General features: G+C 40.3%; 1 protein-coding gene across 3 annotated transcripts in view; it reads right to left on the bottom strand.

Moving 5' to 3' along the window:
• GUCY2F (guanylate cyclase 2F, retinal) overlaps positions 1-19,192 on the bottom strand; it is a 112,537-nt gene that overhangs the window by 79,023 nt on the left and 14,322 nt on the right. For all 3 annotated transcript variants that reach the window (XM_006943916.4, XM_019824153.3, XM_019824152.3), the window contains exon 3: positions 11,727-12,028. In XM_006943916.4, the coding sequence (XP_006943978.1) occupies positions 11,727-12,028 (302 nt within the window). The remainder of the gene's footprint in view (positions 1-11,726; positions 12,029-19,192) is intronic.

Here is a 19,192-nt window from a genome sequence, read left to right on the forward strand (position 1 = left end):
TCCGACTTCATTTCAGGTCATGATCTCATGGCTCATGGGTTTGAGCCCCGCATCAGGCTCTGTGCTGACAGCTCAGAGCTTGGAGCCTGCTTCAGATTCTGTCTGTCTCTCTCTCTCTCTCTCTCTCTCTCTGCCACTCCCCCACTCGTGTTCTGTCTCTCTCTCTCTCTCTCTCTGTCAAAAAACATTACAAAAAAATTTTTTAAATAAATAGGCATGGGAAATGGATGGCATGTGCTGCCACCAAGGAATCCACATTTAGTTGCCTAGCACACACTGAGGTCTCTTGAGGGGTTTCCACTAACTCTCCCTTTGACATTCTCAGATGCTCCATTTAATTGTCTTTAGGATTTCTGCAAGACCCACCTGTTTTCTAGGGCTTTGGTAGGTTATGACAATAAGTTCAAGTTGGAAGGTGGGGTATAAAATCAATACTAGTAAAATAAATGAGTAAAATACCACAGGGCAACAAGCCCCTGAAAGCAGAGAAAATGCTAGTATTCTGTTTTGAAAGGCACAGAACCTTCTGGGAAGGAGAGTGCATCTACCTACAGCCAAAAGCAAAGATTAAAACTATTAAAAATAACACCCTCACCTCTGAGTTGACCCATCTTACAGGATTTTGAGCTGGCCAGGCTATGCTGCCCTTTGTGTTCTTGGATTGACCCCTGTTAGAGCTGACTGACGTCAACTCTCCAAGATGACTGAAACCTGAAGCCTGTTTTTCAGGAGACTCTAGCCTCCATCATATCTCTCTCTCTCTCTCTCTCTCTCTCTCTCACACACACACACACACACACACACACATGCCCACACACCCACAGCCACAAAAGTATGGTAGAGGGAGCTGAAGCTAAAGGAAAGGGCATAGGTTAACAATAGCATAACAACAGCATTCAGTTGCAAAAGAACTGTCATGGGCGCCTGGGCGGCTCAGTGGGTTGAGCATCTGTCCGACTTGATTTCAGCTCAGGTCATGATCTCATGGTTCATGAGATCAAGCCCCAGGTCAGGTTCTGCACTGACAGTGTAGAGCTTGCTTGGGATTCCCTCTCTCCTTGTCTCTCTGGCCCTCTCTTGCTTTCTTGGCCCCTCTCTCCCTGCTTGTGTGCGCTCTCACTCTTTCTCTCTCTCTCAAAATAAATAAATAAAAACTTAAAAAAAAAAGAACAGTCACAATGGCCCACTCTCACTGTGAGGGCTTAGATTTGTGTTCCAGCTGGTCTGTGTTGCTGTTTGACCCACTGAGCCCTTCGGCAGTAGAAATGGCCCCTTCCCGTAAGTCAGACTCACAGTCTGTTAGCATTGGTCACAAAAGGTCTCCAGCTGCAGCTGCTGCAAATAATGAGAAAAAGAAGAGGTAGAAGGTGGGACAGGGGAAGAAAGGACACTACCCACAACCTCTGTCCTGGCTTCTGACTACAGCGCCAAAGAAGCAAGACAGGATTGACAGGAGCTTCTGTCAGGCACATGGCCTTGTTGACATCACAGCCCAGAATGGTGAAACAATTCATGACTCGGTCTATTGGTTTTGCCTGTTGTATGGACCTGAACCTGATTGAATTATGAATAAATGAAAGACAATAGAAACTTACCCTTGACTGTTTTTCACTGACATTAGCTAGCTCTACCCTAGGCTTTTTGGAGTGTAGTATCCCAGAGAACAAGGTCTGGGTCAGGAGCAGTGATTTTCAAATTTGTTCAATTTGTTCAATGCTGTTGTTGACTATCATCAGTTCAGATTTACTGTGCTTGAAAGACACAAAACTGGCTTCCAAGGCATTTTGTCCTTAGAAGCATACACTGAAACATACCTGGGTTGGAAAATATCATTTGAAGGACAAAATGGCAACATCACTTTTTTTTCTACATCACTTTTGAACAAAAATCCAGGCACATGCAGAGAGCAAGGAACAAAATGGTAATTGAGTTCCTGTTATTAAAGGTAGTACCTCCAACAATGAATGATTTCAATCCTTGGACTTTGCCAAGAGATGGCAAATAACCCAATCTGTTTGCTATGATACTCATGAACACATTACCTTTATTTTTTATTGAATGATGCACAAAGACGATTGTAGCCAATGTAAGCTGCAGGCAACAGTTTCTGACAGCTGTCTCGTGGGCCCTATCCTGGAATGCTTCATTCAGTCCTAACCACATCACCTTCAGCCAACCATCCCCATGCCAGGCACCTTTATTTAAGGTAATAGAAAACAATCAGTGCAGGAGTGTAAGGTCCCCCCCTGGGCTTGCTGAGAAATCCAGAGGATTTCCTTTGCTTAGTCAAATGAGGCCACATTTGGAAAAATTATCCAAAATGTGTGTTCCAGCAATATGTATTTATAGCCAATAGAAGTTTACTGAACACAAGCATGCAGCAAAATAAAGGATGCAGGCACTAAAACTATACTTCAGAAGTCTATTTTGTGCCGAAGCTTAAAGGTACAAAGTGACAATCCTTGCCCAATCATCCTGAGACTAATTTAGGAAATTTGTCACTGGCTTCCCACCCTCAATCTCTCCATTCTGATTTATTGTTCTGTTTCCATGAGTCCTGGTAGAGCCCTATCACCTCCTATGTTAGAGGAAAAGAATCTTAAAACCCCATTCAAATCAAAGTATTAGTCACTTAGTAATATTACTGTGAGTAAATCATTAGACATGGGACACGGTGAAAGGCTAACGTGTGGTTAAATGGTCAGGTTCCAGTAGCAGATTATTGTCGAAATCCCAGCTCTGCCACTTGCCAGTTGTATGACCTTGAGCAGGTTACCCTGAGCCTCAGTTTCATCATCCATAAAATAGAGATAATAATACCTAATTTGAAGGCTTGATCTGAGGATTTGATGAGACCTTTTTTGTTAACTAGCGGGTGCAGAGCAAGCATTGAATGCATGATCGCTGCTATTGTTTGCATTTCAGAAGAGGAGCACAGAACTCTGGTAATACCCCGGAAATGCAGTGTTCAAGTACGTCATCCCACTCTTGAATTGTGACCAATAAGTAAATGTCCCAATTTTATTTTTTTTTTAAGATTTTTTATTTGTAAGTAATCTCAATACCCAACGCAGGGCTCAAACGACCAAGATCAAGAGTCACATGCTTCACTGACAGAGCCAGCGAGGTGCACCTAAAAGTACCAATTTTATTTATTTTTTAAGTTAATTTATTTATTTTGAGAGAGAGAGAGAGTGCTTAAGCAGGGGAGGGAAGAGAGAGAGAGAGAGAGAGAGAGAGAGAGAATCCCAAGCAGGCTCTGCACTGTCAGTGTGGAGCCCAATGTGGGACTCGAACTCATGAACCATGAGACCATGATGGGAGCTCAAATCAAGAGTCTGACACTTAACCAACTGAGCCCCCCAGGCACCCCTAAAAATCCCAAATTTAGACCCAGTGTTCTTAGCAACCTGAAATGATAAAACTGTTCCCCTTTATTGGGGGAAGACCTTATTTCTGTTTTGTTCTCTATGATATCACCTGCAGAGTGCCTAGCCCACAATAATAATAAAAAGAGCAACATTCATACCGGTAATAATAAACACATTTATTGAGAGATTACTAGGTGCCAGGCAAGCTCTTTGTGTGTATTAACTCATTTAATCCTCACAACTCTATGAGGTAGCTACTATTATTATTTCCAATCTGAAATAATGAAAAGGTGGGCGCCTGGGTGGCTCAGTCGGTTGGGTGTCCAATTTCAGCTCAGGTCATGATGTCACAGTCCATGGGTTCGAGCCCCACATCAGGCTCTGTGCTAATAGCTTAGAGCCTGGAGCTTGCTTCGGATTCTGTGTCTCCCTCTCTCTTTGCCTTTCTTCTGCTCTCACTCTGTCTCTCAAAAATAAATAAATGTTAAAAAAAGAAATAAAATAAAATTATGAAAAAAAAATATAGAGAACTTATGTAAATGTACAGCACTCTGCCTTCAAAGCCCATGCTCCTAACTACCATGGCATATCTGAGCTTAATAAATACTTGCTAAATTAATGAATTGACTGTGGTAGATCCACCAGTAACGTTTTTGGGACTTCTTTTATCTTTCATGACTTCCTGATTACAGATACTGAAATCAAGATTTTTTTTCTTCACTCTCTTCCTCCTCCCAAATATCACTCCCAAACAAGGAGGACAAGGAACAGAAACAGTAACCCTCCATATTTGTTAGTAATAGGAGTCATCAGTAACTCCAAACCACAGAATATGAAGACAGAAAGTGGTAACTGATTTAGCAGAGTAGAGGGCGATTAAACCTGAGTACCTGAAGAGGGCAATATCGGTAAGCAACAAGCAGATTTTCCCCCTGAGAGTCCCAGAAAGGCTTAGGAATTAGAGGCACCAAGTACTATAGAATTGGGAGTGAGGCAGAACTCTAAAGGAGGGATAGCTGTGTGAATAGCTGTATAAGAAGTAGTTCGACATCCACCATCCCCACTTCTATTGAGGAAAGCCAGATTCCTGCAGAAAACATGTTAAATTGATTCAGAGCAGCTCCAGAACTGGGACATTTATTCCAAAGGAAGGTAGACATTACATGGGCCACCAAAAGGAATGATAAAGTTATGTCTTTATACTTAATAATGAGAGTCCCAGTCTCCTTCCCCTAACATGACTCCTAGAATAGAGACAGCCAGGATTATGACTCCCAAGGTGACTGGAGTATTCTTCTGTGAAAAAAAGTGTACCCCAAGAGGCAAGATCTACATATATTGACAAACAACCCCAGCTGGGTAGCCAATTTCCCTACGCTGAAGCCCATTGGCCAACAAACATGTAATGTACATACAACTTCAAATCTGTTGTTTAGAGCTTCAATATTTTTTTAATCTTTTTCAATGTTTATTAATTTTTGAGAGGGAGAGAGAGAGAAACAGAGCTTGAGCAGGGGAGGGTCAGAGAGAGAGGGAAACACAGAATCTGAAGCAGACTCCAGGCTCTGAGCTGTCAGCACAGAGCCCAACGTGGGGCTCAAACTCATGAAGCAAGATCATGACCTGAGCCGAAGTTGAACACTCGACCGACTGAGCCACCCAGGTGCCCCGAGCATGTTTTTAAAATATAAAAATTTAAGTATCACTGCTTTTAAAAATAATTATAAAAATCATTGCTTATTAAGAGTTTTGAAGATCTGAAGTGCTTCTGGAATTCTAAAGGATAATGTGACATTCAGGAGAAGTAGAGATCTCTTTCCAAGAACTGCCACCATGTGGAAAATAAGGATGAAGAGGCTAGAAGTAGACTCCATATCTTTGCTTAGAATTTGTTAAGAAGGCACTTAGCTTCATAACCAGATAAAGAGACTACTGTACTCCTGTTAGAGTTTTCTCCCAGTCTTCCATTTGTTGGTTTTTAGGTGGCAAAAAGCAAGCATTCAAGTAGAAATTTGTTGTCTTTCCCCTGCAGTGTTTGGAACACAATGTTACCCATCATATGGCCCAAAGGAAGCCCTTTCTGGTGCTAAAGCCTACTTGGGTAGGAAGGCTGAGTTTGACACTGGCAGTTTGCCTGCTGTCTGAGAGCACAACCCAGGCGCCCCTAGAGCTTCATTCTTAAATATGGACAGCCAAGATCGCCAGAGAATTAAGGAAAGCTTCCAACATGAAATAGAAAGACCAAAACAAAGAAGCATGAAAAATTAGAAGTGAAGAAAAACACAGAAAACAGGAAAAAAAAACTTCAAAGAAAGTACAATGAGTATCTGACAAGAAATAAGACAAAATACTATATTTACAAAACAAAAGCAGGATGCCATGAAAATAGAATAATCAATCAACAAGGATCAACGCTTGCAAATTAACAGTTTGATAGCAAAAAGTTTTTTTTTTAATCAGCAAAAGAGAACGCAAAGTTGAGGCACTCTTTTAAGAAGCATAACTAACAACAAAACAATGGATGATACAAGAGAAATAATCAGACAATTAAAAAATCAACCCAGACAATCTTATAAACAACTAATAGTGTTTCCAGAGAGAACAAAGACAATGTTGTTAAGGAAATTATCAAATAAATAATATACAAAAATTTCTCATGTGGAATGAGATTTAAAGGCCTCACAATAGATATTGCATAATATATGTCAAAGATCCAAATATCATCATGAAATTTCATAACATCAGGAATAAAGAGATAATCTTTAAAGCTTCTGGGGGAGATGAGGAGGAGCAAAAACAGGTTGCATCAAAGATTCAGTAATAACAATGGCATTGGAGTTATCAATGCCAACAACGGAAATTAGAAGACAAAGTGCCATGTCTTTAAAGTGCTAAGGAATAATGATTTATTTGATTTTATGTATTTATTTAAAGTAATCTCTACACCCAATGAGAGGCTCAAACTCATGACCCCAAGATCAAGAGTCACATGTTTCTCCAACTGAGCCAGCCAGGCACCCCAGGGAAAATGATTTTTTAACTAAATTTATATACTCAAACTATCAATCAATAATGAGGTTGGAATAATGACTTTCAGACATGCAAAATTTCAAAAATTTACCTTCTGTGTACCTTCCTCACTAGAGAATGTGCTCCACCAAAACAAGAGAGTAAACAAAAAAAAAAAAAAAAGGGAGTCCCGAGATTCATGAAATAGTGGTGCAGTACAGAAAAAAAAGGAGAAAGGGACCTTCCAGGGTGATGAAAAGGGAGATCTTAGCATAATAGTTGTGCAGAAGCTTTAGGGAACAGTAAGTTTAGATCGGAACAGGAAGACAGAGAGCCTCAGAAAAAAACAAATGAAATTGATAAGGGGTTTTACGATATATAAAATTTGTTCTGCAAGAATTCTACAGCTTTATCAGCCAGTGTGGAAAGACTTTCAAATTCAAATTAAGGTAAACAAATTTAAGAATAAAGCAATTATTGGGGCACCTGGGTGGCTCAGTCGGTTAAGCGTCGGACTTCGGCCCAGGTCATGATCTCATGTCCGTGAGTTCGAGCCCCGCGTCAGGTTCTGTGCTGACAGTGCAGAGCCTGGAGCCTGTTTCAGATTCTGTGTCTCCCTCTCTCTCTCTGACCCTCCCGCATTCATGCTCTGTGTCTCTCTGTCTCAAAAATAAATAAACGTTAAAAAAAATTAAAAAAAAAAGAATAAAGCAATTATTAACCTCAGTAAAAATCAAAAGTTACATGTGAAATGAATGGTTACCTAGCATACTACATGGATCAGCAACGAATGATACTTCGATAGGTATAATATTAGAAATACCAAATATGAATTTAACTAAAAATTGTGACAGAATTATATTGAAAGTTCGAAGGAGGGTAAGGAAGTATATAAGAGCTAAAACTCCTCAACTGTAACAGAAAGTCAACAACCCAGAGGTAAATACCAGAATAAAGAGCAAAAAGACAAGAAAGTGGTTGTTCCTGATGAAAGGTGGGAGGGAGGCCTAGGGACTGCTTCGTTGTTGACACAAACTTTTTAGGATTTCTTGACCTTTAAAACTATGTGCACATACCACTTTGACAGTCTTTGTTTTTACTTTTTAAAGAAGTAAGGGCATAAATTAAAGAGATTGCAAACCTGCTATAGGCAATATAGTCCATCCATAGAAATTTCAGTTCCACTGGAAGTTATTGGCAAGAGAGAAATACAGCCATGTTTTTCATATATTTGTTTATTCATTTCCTAACTGTCTTTTTCACAAGAATTTAAGCCCCCTAAGATCAGGAATAAGTGATGGACTAGTAAATGTTTAACTCTATGAGAAGTAAAAAAATATTCTTTTATCATTTACCTATTTCTGTGGTGTAAATATTCCCAGTGCCTGATTTCTAGCTATCAACATGATGTCACTTAAAAGAGAATTGGGAAAAGATGCACAAAGTCAGCTTTTGTAAACTGGCTCCAACACACCACGAACAAAAATCTTGCTTACTATTCTATCTCGGAGTTCAACATAGTGCATGACATGGCAGGTGCACAGTAAATAATTGTTGATCTGTTGAGTGAACACAGGAAAAATAACAGGAGCCAGGGACAAGCAAACAATGAACTACATAATTTGATCTAAGAAAATTGAAAGCAAAAATCATCTCGAAAGCTGAGAATATTGAGAAGGAGCTCAAGTCAGATTATAACTTGGATAATAAATCACCATGAATTAATAAGGTCATTCTGGCCCCAGGGAAGAAAAAGTGGAAAGGAAGGTAGCTGTGAGCCAGACATTTAGATAGTTACTTTACAAGTGTGACTTTGTTTAATCTTTGCAATAATCTTAGAAGATGTAGATCACTAACCCATTTTACAGATGGGAAAACTGAGACTCAAAAAAGTGTAAGTAATTTGCCCAAGGACACACAGCTAGCAGGAGTGAGAGCTGGGATTCAAACCCATGTTTGTCTAACTCCTTATCATATGCTCTTTCTGCTATACCAGCTGCCTTCAAAAATTTAGGAAAATAATTTAAGGAAAAGGAGATTTTGTTTATCAGAAATGTGAAGATAATTGTCTCATCCTTCTATCAATCTTTGGTTATGAAGGTATAGCATAGGCACCTGCAAGGTGGGGGTGGAAACGCATCCAAAACAATCTGTTAGATAAGATCTAGATTCAAAACAAGCTGTTTTGTAAGATCTAGATTCTTTGTTCTAGCTCTCTTTATTTTCTTGTCTAAAGCAGAGTAGAGGCTGCCTAGCAACCAAGATAATGGTGTCTCTTTTTTTTTTTGCCTTAATTATCTTATGCTTTCCACAACCCCAAAGATATTGGATCAAATATTAAGAGAAGAAGATCTGAGTTTTTGTATCAAAATATCTGTTCATATACATGTACAATGCACACACACACACACACACACACACCTTTCGCCTTCCCTCAATTTTGTGATTAAATTAAAAAGACAGTCTGTATCTATGTGGTGCCATACCATTGGTTAAAAAGTATAAAAATTCACCATTTCAGGGCACCTGGATGGCTCAGTCGGTTAAGCATCTGACTTTGGCCTAGGTCATGATCTCATAGTTCTTGAGTTCAAGCCCCACGTTGGGGTCTGTGCTGACAGCTCGGAGCCTGGAGCCTACTTCAGATTCTGTGTCTCCCTCTCTCTGCCCCCCTGCTTGCTCTCTCTCTCTCTCTCTCTCTCTTCTCTCTCAAACATATAGTCAGAGAAAGAAAAATATCATATGACTTCACTCATATGAGGACTTTAAGAAACAAAACAGATGAACATAAGGGAAGGGATACAAAAATAATATAAAAACAGGGAGGGGGACAAAACGTAAGAGACTCTTAAATATGGAGAACAAACAGAGGGTTACTGGAGGGGTTGTGGGAGGGGGAATGGGCTAAATAGGTAAGGGGCATTAAGGAATCTACTCCTGAAATCATTGTTGCACTATATGCTAACTAACTTGGATGTAAATTTTAAAAAAATAAAATTTTTAAAAAATGGGAATAAATAAATAAATAAATAAATAAATAAAACATTTTTAAAAATTAAGAAAAAAATTCACCATCTCGTTGCTTGTTGATAAATATACCAAACAAATGGTTTGGGCAACCATTCTTAGCAATTTGAGGGATTCTTGCAATTCTTGACCAAACTGACCATTTGTTTTTAAATACATGTGTCTCCTAAAAGAAATATTTATTATAAACATATCAGTAGCAATAAAGTTGAAAATCAGTACTGTTAATATCTCCACTACTTTATTTTATTAGAACAAAAATTGGCAACATCTTCGTTATCAATACTTAAACTAAACCTAAATTTTATCTAAATCATTTGTTCAGAGAGACAAGCAGTCCACAGGATAAAGAAAAGGGGTGGATAAAAAGGAGAATATCATGGAGAATGTGAGTGTTAGACACAATCAGATGCCTACCTGACAGCCTTCTTCCCTACTAACAGAATCTCAATTCTGTTCACATTTTTCTGGCAGCCATAGGGTCAATCATGATGGTCTTGTTCCTCTTTCTAAATTATTGACTTAGGTATGCATATGAGGCACGAATATGATCAGGAAAGTATGGAGAGGAGTCTGCATGAGGAGCTTCTGGGAAAGATTTCCTCACTCTTAGAGGCACAAGAAAGGAACATTCCCCATTTTTATCTGTAGACAGTTCCACCTATAATAAGTGATGCCTGGAACTGTGGCAGCCATCATGGGACCATGAGACCAACCAAATCATGGTGTCAAGATAGCACTCTATAGCTCATAAAGAGGAAGGATGAGTAGAGCCTGGTTCATTGATAACATCATTGAACTGATGAATTAACTGACTCTTGAGCTCCCATAGCTTCAAATTTTGAAAAAAAATATTACTGGCCATTTTGTGTTGAACAGTCTATTTCTTGCAGCCAGAAGCTTTGTAACTGATACAGTATACTAGCCAATGCTAGAACTTTTAATCCTACTTATGTTTTCTTCTAAATACTTCTGAAAATAACTACCTTCTCTTACATCTGGCCTCCAACCTATAACAACCCTCTGTATTTTTTCAAATCTAAGTGATAGCTTTGGCCTCCCCATCTTCTCATATTCCTTGTCTTCTTTGTATGTTTCTTCTTTGCTTTTGTTTTTGCTCCCCATTCCTTTCGCTTTCTTCCCCTGTGCACTTCCTTTTTTTTTTTTGAGATTTTAAGTTTATTTATTTATTTTGAGAGAGAGATCACACACAAGCAGTGGAGGGGCCGAGAGAGAGGGAGAGAGAGAGGGAGAGAGAGAGTATCTCAAGCAGGCTCTGTGCTGTCAGAACCCAATGAGGGGCTTGAGATCATGACCTGAGCCAAAAGCAAGAGTCGGATGCTTAACTGACTGAGCCACCCAGGCACCCCAGTCCCCTCTCCACTTCTTTACCTTCTTCTAGCTCTTAAGTGTTTGTGATTTGAACATGAAATATTTTTATACATATATTCATTTATACATGTGTAAATATTATGCCTTGCATATTAGAAAGGATGAATTCTTCCCCAATCCAAATAATTCCTTTCATACAGAGATAGCTCTGCTAGAAAAAAGAAAAAAAGAAAAAAAGAAAAAAAACACCTGACCTCTCTTTAACCCTTACTCATTCCTTCCCACAAAGGAGGAGTGACTTAATCTGACTGGTTAATTTGAAAGGAGAACTAAGCATGTGTAGCCCAGCCTGTCCTAGTTTCTGTCTCTTGGGAGCCAGCTACCTATAGGAAACACTCACCATGCTCCTCCAGGCTGTACATTTTACAGAAAGCATGCCCTCGTGGTGCAGGAATATGTGGTGGTCCTGCAATGCTGGTGACTAGATGGAAAAGTCTGGGTAATCCTCAGATTCTGTATTGGGAAGCTCAAATTCTTCCAAGAAGACAGAAGCCACATTCTCAAATACCAGTTCTATCAGTAATAAACTTAGTAGAGTCTGATTATACCAGCTGTCTTGTCTTACTTTGAATAGATTCAAAACTATTCAAAATAGTTGAACTTGGGTCAGAAATAAGACTTCTTCTCTCTAGCCCCCTTGAACAGCACTAGTATATATGAAAGCTTTGTTTCCCTGTTTTGAAGTATATTTTCTTTATTCTTCATAGTTGCATGCTGTCATTGTGGGCGGTGTGACAATAAAAAATATTCTCCAGCATTGTGTCTTTGTTTTATAAATGTTTTCTGCAAACAAAAGATGTTTTTACTTTGTGTGTGGCTGCTTGTTCTTGATGGAGCTTCCTATGGAATAGAGGCTCTTGATAGAAACAATATTTACCTTCCCGATTTTTAAGGGCCTCTGCTTATAACTTGTGAATCTGCACTTACTTGATCTGAGTCCAGCTTCTCAGGAACTTCATGTGTAGCTGCTGCCTCAGTATAGGCTTGGTAGAAGGTTTTTTCTTGGGACTCCACTGTAATGGTCAACACAGCATCATAGGCTTCCCGGAGTTTTGGGTTGTTCCTCAGGACCTGGTAGGGTGTATGCTTATAAGGTAAACTGTAGAGCAGGGCATCATAAGGAACAAAGACATAGGTTCCATCAGTCATTTTCAGATCATGAGCCCATTCCAAGAGATGCATCTGAGTCTCTCCCCCAATCAAGGCCGAATGCATACACATGATGATTACTGAAACCAACAAAGCAGGGAGGTTATGGCAGTAATAGGTTAGTAAAATACACTTCCAAAAACCACAGACCAGGGGAAATAAATAAATGTGTTACAACCAATTGCTAAATTATTTTTATCGTATGCCTCTAAGATGATCAAGATGTTGAAGCCCTGAGCTAAGGCTTTGTTCAGGGACTCTGGATTAGGCATAGGGACAATACAGATATGTCTACAGCCTGCAGAGCCCAATACTAGACAGGAACAAGAACAACTATAGCAAATGAGAGGTAGCATAATGAAGAGGCTATGGGATCGGAAGACTCAGGCTTATACCTTAACATCACTAGTTATTGTTAGCTGTCTACCCTTAGCTAAATCGCTTTACCTCTCTCCCTGCCTCATTTATAAAATGGAGATCAAAAATATGTACTTTATGGGGTGGTAGTGATGATTGAAGGGCAATTCGTATAATAGGCTTGGCACATGACACTCAAAAAATCGCAGCTATTATTATACCTAAGAATAAGAAGGCTAGAGGGAGAGGATAGGAGAGACTCTCATAGCCACTGTTGCTGTTTATTGCCCAGCTCTGGCAAACATACATTCCAATAGATTTCGCACAACTGTTTCCACCCTTACTATGACCAGTATAGGCAGTGAATGGCACTAACTCACACTCTCCTGTAAATGATAATAATATTGTGGGTGATAGGCTCAAGTTTTAAAAATCTAACTTCCCTATAATTGGAATTACTTTGCACTCTTCTTTAATTCTCCCCTGACTTATGAAGCTATGTTGTTTGGCAGAGCTATGCTAGAATAGAGTGGATTAGAGGCAGCCACGGTTGAAGAATGGCAAGCAAGATCATGAGACTGAAAGCCTTCTATCCAATTTCGCCCTTGGCATGCTAAATGAGTTTAGTTTAAGCCCACTTGTGCTTCAGTGCGCACATCTTTAAAATGCAGAGTCCAAAGCATTTCACAGGTGCGTTGAGTAGTTTAATTAGATAATGCCTGGCAAGTATTCAGAGCTCTTTGCAGAAAGGGCCAAGGTCCTATTGCTATTGGTAAATATTAATTATACGTGCTTACACGGAACCTTTAATCTCAGGAACTGAGTATGCTTAACTACATTCAGTGACTGGTTTTTGCATTTATATGTTTCATCATCTATTTTCAGAAATCTTTTTTACACTGGTTAAATACCCCCAGAAATTTTCCCATTTGACCTACAGCTGATACCTTTCAGTGTTTTAAGGTGTAACTAGCAAGTTCTGAAGATGATTTAAATCACACACACACACACACACACACACACACACACACACAGTAACCTGAGTTTTCAAATGAGCATTAGTTCCCTCAATACAATGTCCCTAAGAGGTTTTACATGTATTATGATGCTCACATCTTCCTTCCAATACTCTGGGATATCTTTGGAGCGAGTTCATGAGCCACACTAGGAATTCAGCCTCCTTCGTTCATAACCACACGTTGCATAATGGGGAAATGGAGTGCGAAAGAGGCTTGACAAGGCAAGAGCTGGATTTAGAAGGACAAACTAGAACCAAAGACATCTAACTCCCTAAATTTGGCTACACCGTTAAATGTGAATCCGTTTGGTCAGATTAGTCCACTAACAAACTCATTGAGGGGGGAAAATGAGTTAAGTGAGGCCCTTTAAGTAGTTGGCCAATTCATCCACCAGTATCCTTAGCAAGTTACTCAGTATTAGCATCTTTCTTCTACAAAAACAGAGATTAGGTGACTTGGCCAAGATTACCAAAAGAGATAAAATTTCATTTGCTGTATTTCAAAGAATAGTAGCATTACTTCACTAGATGGAATGTGTTAAATGGAATTAAGTGACTTGTTTTGGTTGAAATACAGCAAATACTATAACATACATCATGTGCATTGGGTGCTGTGGTGTACCACCCAGATGCACCCTTCATGACTGAAGCACTGGTTCTCCTAGCTGCTGGGGGTGGGGGTTAGAAGATGATAGCTAACATCTCTCTGAGAATTGCCCTTAGCTGATGAGAGCCACCTCTCACAAGGTCACACCTTCTCAGAAGTGTGCTAGAGCTGGCTTGTGCTAGTTCCCAAGAGCCTGTGGTTAAATTTTGGGGGGTTTTGTGCACCAGTTCGTTTCAGACTGGTAGCTTGAAATTGAGCATGGTGGGAGTGATTATTGAAATCACTCCATGGAAATCAGCAAATGTTACCAATCAGGACTACTTTCCCCCTGACAAGCTGGCTGTCAAACTATTATTATCACATTGTACCCCTCTCCCTGCATCAGCCTGTATCCAATAACTGGTCAACATGGGGGCATAGAGGCTAAAACTCCTTCCTCATCTCAATTCTGGACAACTCTGAAGGGCCATTCCAGCTCCAGAGTTCCCACTGGGACTGGCTGAGGCCTTTGTTGTGATGACATGACCATTCAGTTCCTCTCTCTGCCTCATTCTACTGCTTTCTCTCCCTCACAAATGTTGGTCTTGAAAGCATTCCCACAATAAGCTTCCTGCACACAAATCTCCATCTGACAGAATTTTTTTCCAGGACACTGACTTCTCACACTGGTGGAGAGCCCCGTCATACCCTGAACTGACTTCTACCATGGCACTTACAAGATTTATTGCCCTTATTTATTTATGTCAACCTCTACTATGAAACTGTGAGCTCCTTGAGGTCAAGGACTGTGTCTTATTTATCTCTGTATCCCGGTACATATGATGAACCCAAAGAACATTGTTTAAACGAACGCCTGAAAAATTCAGAAAGTTTGTACCCTTGGATATCATTTGTGGGTTCCTTGAGGTGTGAGGCATGGACATATTTGGATTGTTAGTATGGAGGAAGGATTTGAAGTGATATTTGCTGGGCAAGTAAATTCTACCATACTTGTCCTTAATGCTTAGAGTCATTAACTATGCTCAAGACCTTACCCTCTACCTTAATCTCTTGTTGTGATTTTTTTTTCCATTGGCACACTAAGGACACTTCAGACAAAGAGTCAGAATTTTTATAGCTGGAAAGACTCTTTGAGACCTACTACTTCCTCTTATTCCCCCATTATTCTCCAGAGGAGAAAATGGAATCCTTGAGAAGGTATGATCACAGACTCCTCCATTTGTTGCATGGCAAGACCTTGCCATTGAACATGACTAAAGTAGAAAGCATCAATACTGAATTCAAACAACAGCAATTTAATTTAATGGATTGAGTGCTTTGTGAAAGGGATTTGTGGATGCATCTGTTCTACATGATGGTTTTACTAAATAGTTTTATTATCTCAAAATTATATTCATTAAAATGGGGTTTTACCTGTAAGTTGTTGTCAGGAAAGGATTAGTAGACAGAAACCTTAAATCCTAGACAAGGCCTGGGCCAATGAGTGATCACTGAATAATGCTAATTTGTAAGTTTCCATCCTGATTGTTAACAGTCAGCCACTCGATAGCCAACACAAGGACCAGGAGATACATCCACCTGAGATACCATCTCACTAAGATATAATCTTAGCACTTTCTCTGAGCTTCCTGAGCCCCACTCAAGCCATCTAGCAGCTATGGGGCCCCTGTGTGGCTCAATTGGTTAAGCATCCAACTCTTGATTTTGGCTCAGGTCCTGATCTCACAACTTGTGAGATCAAGCCCTGCATCGGGCTCTGCACTGACAGCATGGAGCCTGCATGACATTTTCTCTCTCCCTGTCTCTCTGCCCCTCCCTCCCCCCCCCCGCCGTGTGAACATGCACTTGCTCTCTCGCTCTCTCTCCCTCTCTCCATCTCTGTCTTTGTCCCTCTCAAAATAAATACATAAACATTTTTTAGAAAGACATCCAGCAGCTATGTCTTCATACAGTAGTATCCATTATGGCAGGCTGTCCAGGATCAATCATCTCTTTCACCTTCAACAATAGCAGAAAGAAACATTATGAAACTCCAGGAAAAGCCAATTACTAAGTTGCTCAACTCTTCCTTTTGAGGAAGGAAATTGAAATTCTCATATTGAAATATTCTGTCTGATATTTCCTTGAGATAGAGGATCTATGTTTCTCAAAAGGCAACGTTCACTTTTTTTCTTTCTCACAGATTACTGGCTATAGAGTCCTTAGTGGAGGAAACTGGGTGCACTCTCATACCTTGTGAAATGGAAATAGTTCTACTAGCTAGCGTTGAAGAAGTCCTTAGGAGTCATATTCACATTGTGACCCTGCAGTATTGCTCCCAATCCACAGAAACACCCCACCACTTCAACGGTTCTTTATCTTCATTTTAGTCCTTTTGTGACATTTCCCATTACTGACATTTATTTTAACCTATTTCGTTTTAACAAATGTTGAGAGAGGGGGAAGCATACTCTGCAATTTATCCCAAGTCTCATATTCCCCCAGGAGTCAGCCATCTGGCCATACAGTGAGAGAAGTACATTCAGACCCTCTTCCTCTCCACTTTCTTCCAAGGCCAGTCTATAAAATGGATCCATAAGAAGAGCATAGGAGGCTCTGGAATCTGCAGGTTTCCCAGTTCTGCCCCCTCACCCAATGTGATTCAGTGCAGAAGGCCTTGAAAGCACAACTTAAGAACACTGCACTAGGCGATGTGTGACCGTTTGTATCAGCTGAGGACACCCACCGACACGCATTTTTGTCTCTAAGTCCACAGACCACTTAAGTACCTGCCACCAGTGTTGAACCAGTGCAAGAAGCTCTGCATGATGGGAGACACACATTACCTTTAATGGCCATTCCACCCACAACAGACCGTGTTTTCTCACACCCAATAAAACCCTGCAAATGGTCGCCCAGCTTGAGATAAGTTGTTATTTTTCCACACCTTGCAACATATGTTTTCTTCAACGTTTTCAAACTGCTGTCCAGATAAGGCCTCTTAAATGTTGGAAACCTCTTTAGAGATTTCCTCTTATACTGGGTCTTCAATCATTTTATCTGATATTAGGCCCATTCATGAAAGCAAGTTGTCCTTTTACCATTTACATTTACTTACATTTATCTATACCAAATCCTATACCAAATTCCCTAACAACAGTAAGGTTCTTGGCCATAGTATTATCAGCATCACTGTTGTTATTAGTGTAGGAAAATCAGGCCAACACCTGCTACCTTTGAGGCACTTTAAGGAATTTCATCAGTGAGCCCAAAAATTAAGAAAGAAAAATGGAAGAGCTGAATTATACACCCTCCATGGCACCCAGGATCTCAAGTGAGTATGCTTTAGGGACATACCTCAAGGAGACAGGAGGCAATAGAGTGTAAGTCTTTCATGAGACCAGTGTTTCTCAAAGAATGATCCCTGGACCAACAGCACCAGCACCACTGTGAACTGGCTAAAAATGCAAATTCTGGGGCCCTTCCCGAGCTCTCCTTCCTGAATCAGCAGCTCTGGAGAAGGAATCCTGCAATCCATGTTTTAACAAGCCCTCCAGGGGATTCTGGTAAACACCAAGGTTTGAGAGGTCTGCTTTAGACCAACCTGCTTGTATGTGGCCTGGCTTTCCCATTCACTAGCTGTGTGACATTAGGCAAGTTACTTAACCTCTTTTGCCCTCTGAAGAGTCATCCATAAAGAGTGTTCAATAATAGTTAGCCTTACTATATAGGGATGTTGCAAGAATTGAACGAGATGGTCTATACAAAGCTCTTGCAAAATGACTAGCACACAAGAAACTCTCAGTAAATATTAACTATTACCAAAGTTGCTATTCTTTTTTTGTCTTTTTTATGTACAATAATCTTCAATAGATGGGAAAAGGCTAGCCAGATCCCTGGCAGTAACATAGTAACAAGGTATTTCATTTTGGACAAAAAAAGGGAAGACCACTGGGTGTCCTATTTACTAAATATCATATTGTAATGAAGCATTCCCAATTTGAAAGGATTTAAATGAATCCCCAAGGGCTCGACAACCTGGTAAACCCAAATTGAAAGGATTTCACAATCAACCAGGCATTGATAGGCAAAAAGGTGAGGAGAGGAGAGGAGGGCTTGAAATAGCCATTTGAAAAGTTCTCTAAAGAGCTTTTTAGCGAGGCCTCCTGCTAGCCTTTGTGAGAATTAGCAAAAGCACCTCTTCTGGGAAATTGCCATCCAACAGGTGCTGTGCCCTGTTGAGTGAGTGGACGCTCTTTTATGCCATTGGATCAAAACTTCCACCAGGGCTCGTGGTTTCAGTAGAGAAGGAACTGGATTTGGGCCCTCATGCCCACTCAGCTAGATCTTCTTGTGCAGGGCACAACCTACCTAACCGCGTACAGAGCCCTGACTGTAAATCGAGGACTTAGTCTTTGATTACGATCGATCTCTCCTTTTTGACTTCGTCAGAAACAAAGGTTATTGGTAATTGCTTTTGAAGCTTAAAGGAAATGAGCTGAGAATCTGGGAGAGGCTGAATCCCCCCTTCCCTGGGCCTTCATTTACCCCATTCTTTGTTGTTAATAATGCCTACATCTACCTACTTGTTATGTGAGACCCACAGGTGTTGTAAAACTTGAAAGGAAATACCTATCTTCTGGGTAATCCTGAGGATGGAATGAGATTATCTATATGCAAATACCTTGTAAACTGTAGAGAGCTGTTCACATGTAAAGTAGTATTATGATTGCTTTCATTGTCTCTATGGCAGCATCTAATAACACCCCTGCTGTTTCTCCTCCAAAGGGCCCCTCAACTTTCATTATTGTTATTATCATCTTTACTAGTAAATTTTATCATTATCTCAGTCTTGTGTAAGCACAATTTAGACCTGTTTCTGAGAAAGACATTTCTTCTGACTCCAGTAAGGTGCCAGCAATACTTCTTAATTGGAAACATAAATTTACAAAAAACGAGAAGTGACATGCCAGCCAGTAGTAGACTAGCTTTCTCTCCCCTTCCACACACCTCCCCCCCCCCCCCAGCACAATTCCTCACTACCACCCCCACATGGGGTTGTGGTCACTGTTACTGTGAGCAGATCAGACAAAACCCACCTCTCAACTATTTTTTTTATCCCTGCCACCGTATTTTGTACATCACAAAAGGTCCTCTTCTGAAGGTTCACCAGGGGTCCACAGTGTAAGAAGTAGCCTCGTGTCCAGCAGAATAGGGAAGAGGTTCAGCTGAGGTCACACAAGAAAGCTCAGTGCCTTTCCAATCAAGACGGATCACAGCTAC

Source organism: Felis catus, chromosome X (genome assembly GCF_018350175.1).
Source record: "Felis catus isolate Fca126 chromosome X, F.catus_Fca126_mat1.0, whole genome shotgun sequence".
Taxonomy (NCBI): Eukaryota; Metazoa; Chordata; class Mammalia; order Carnivora; family Felidae; genus Felis; species Felis catus.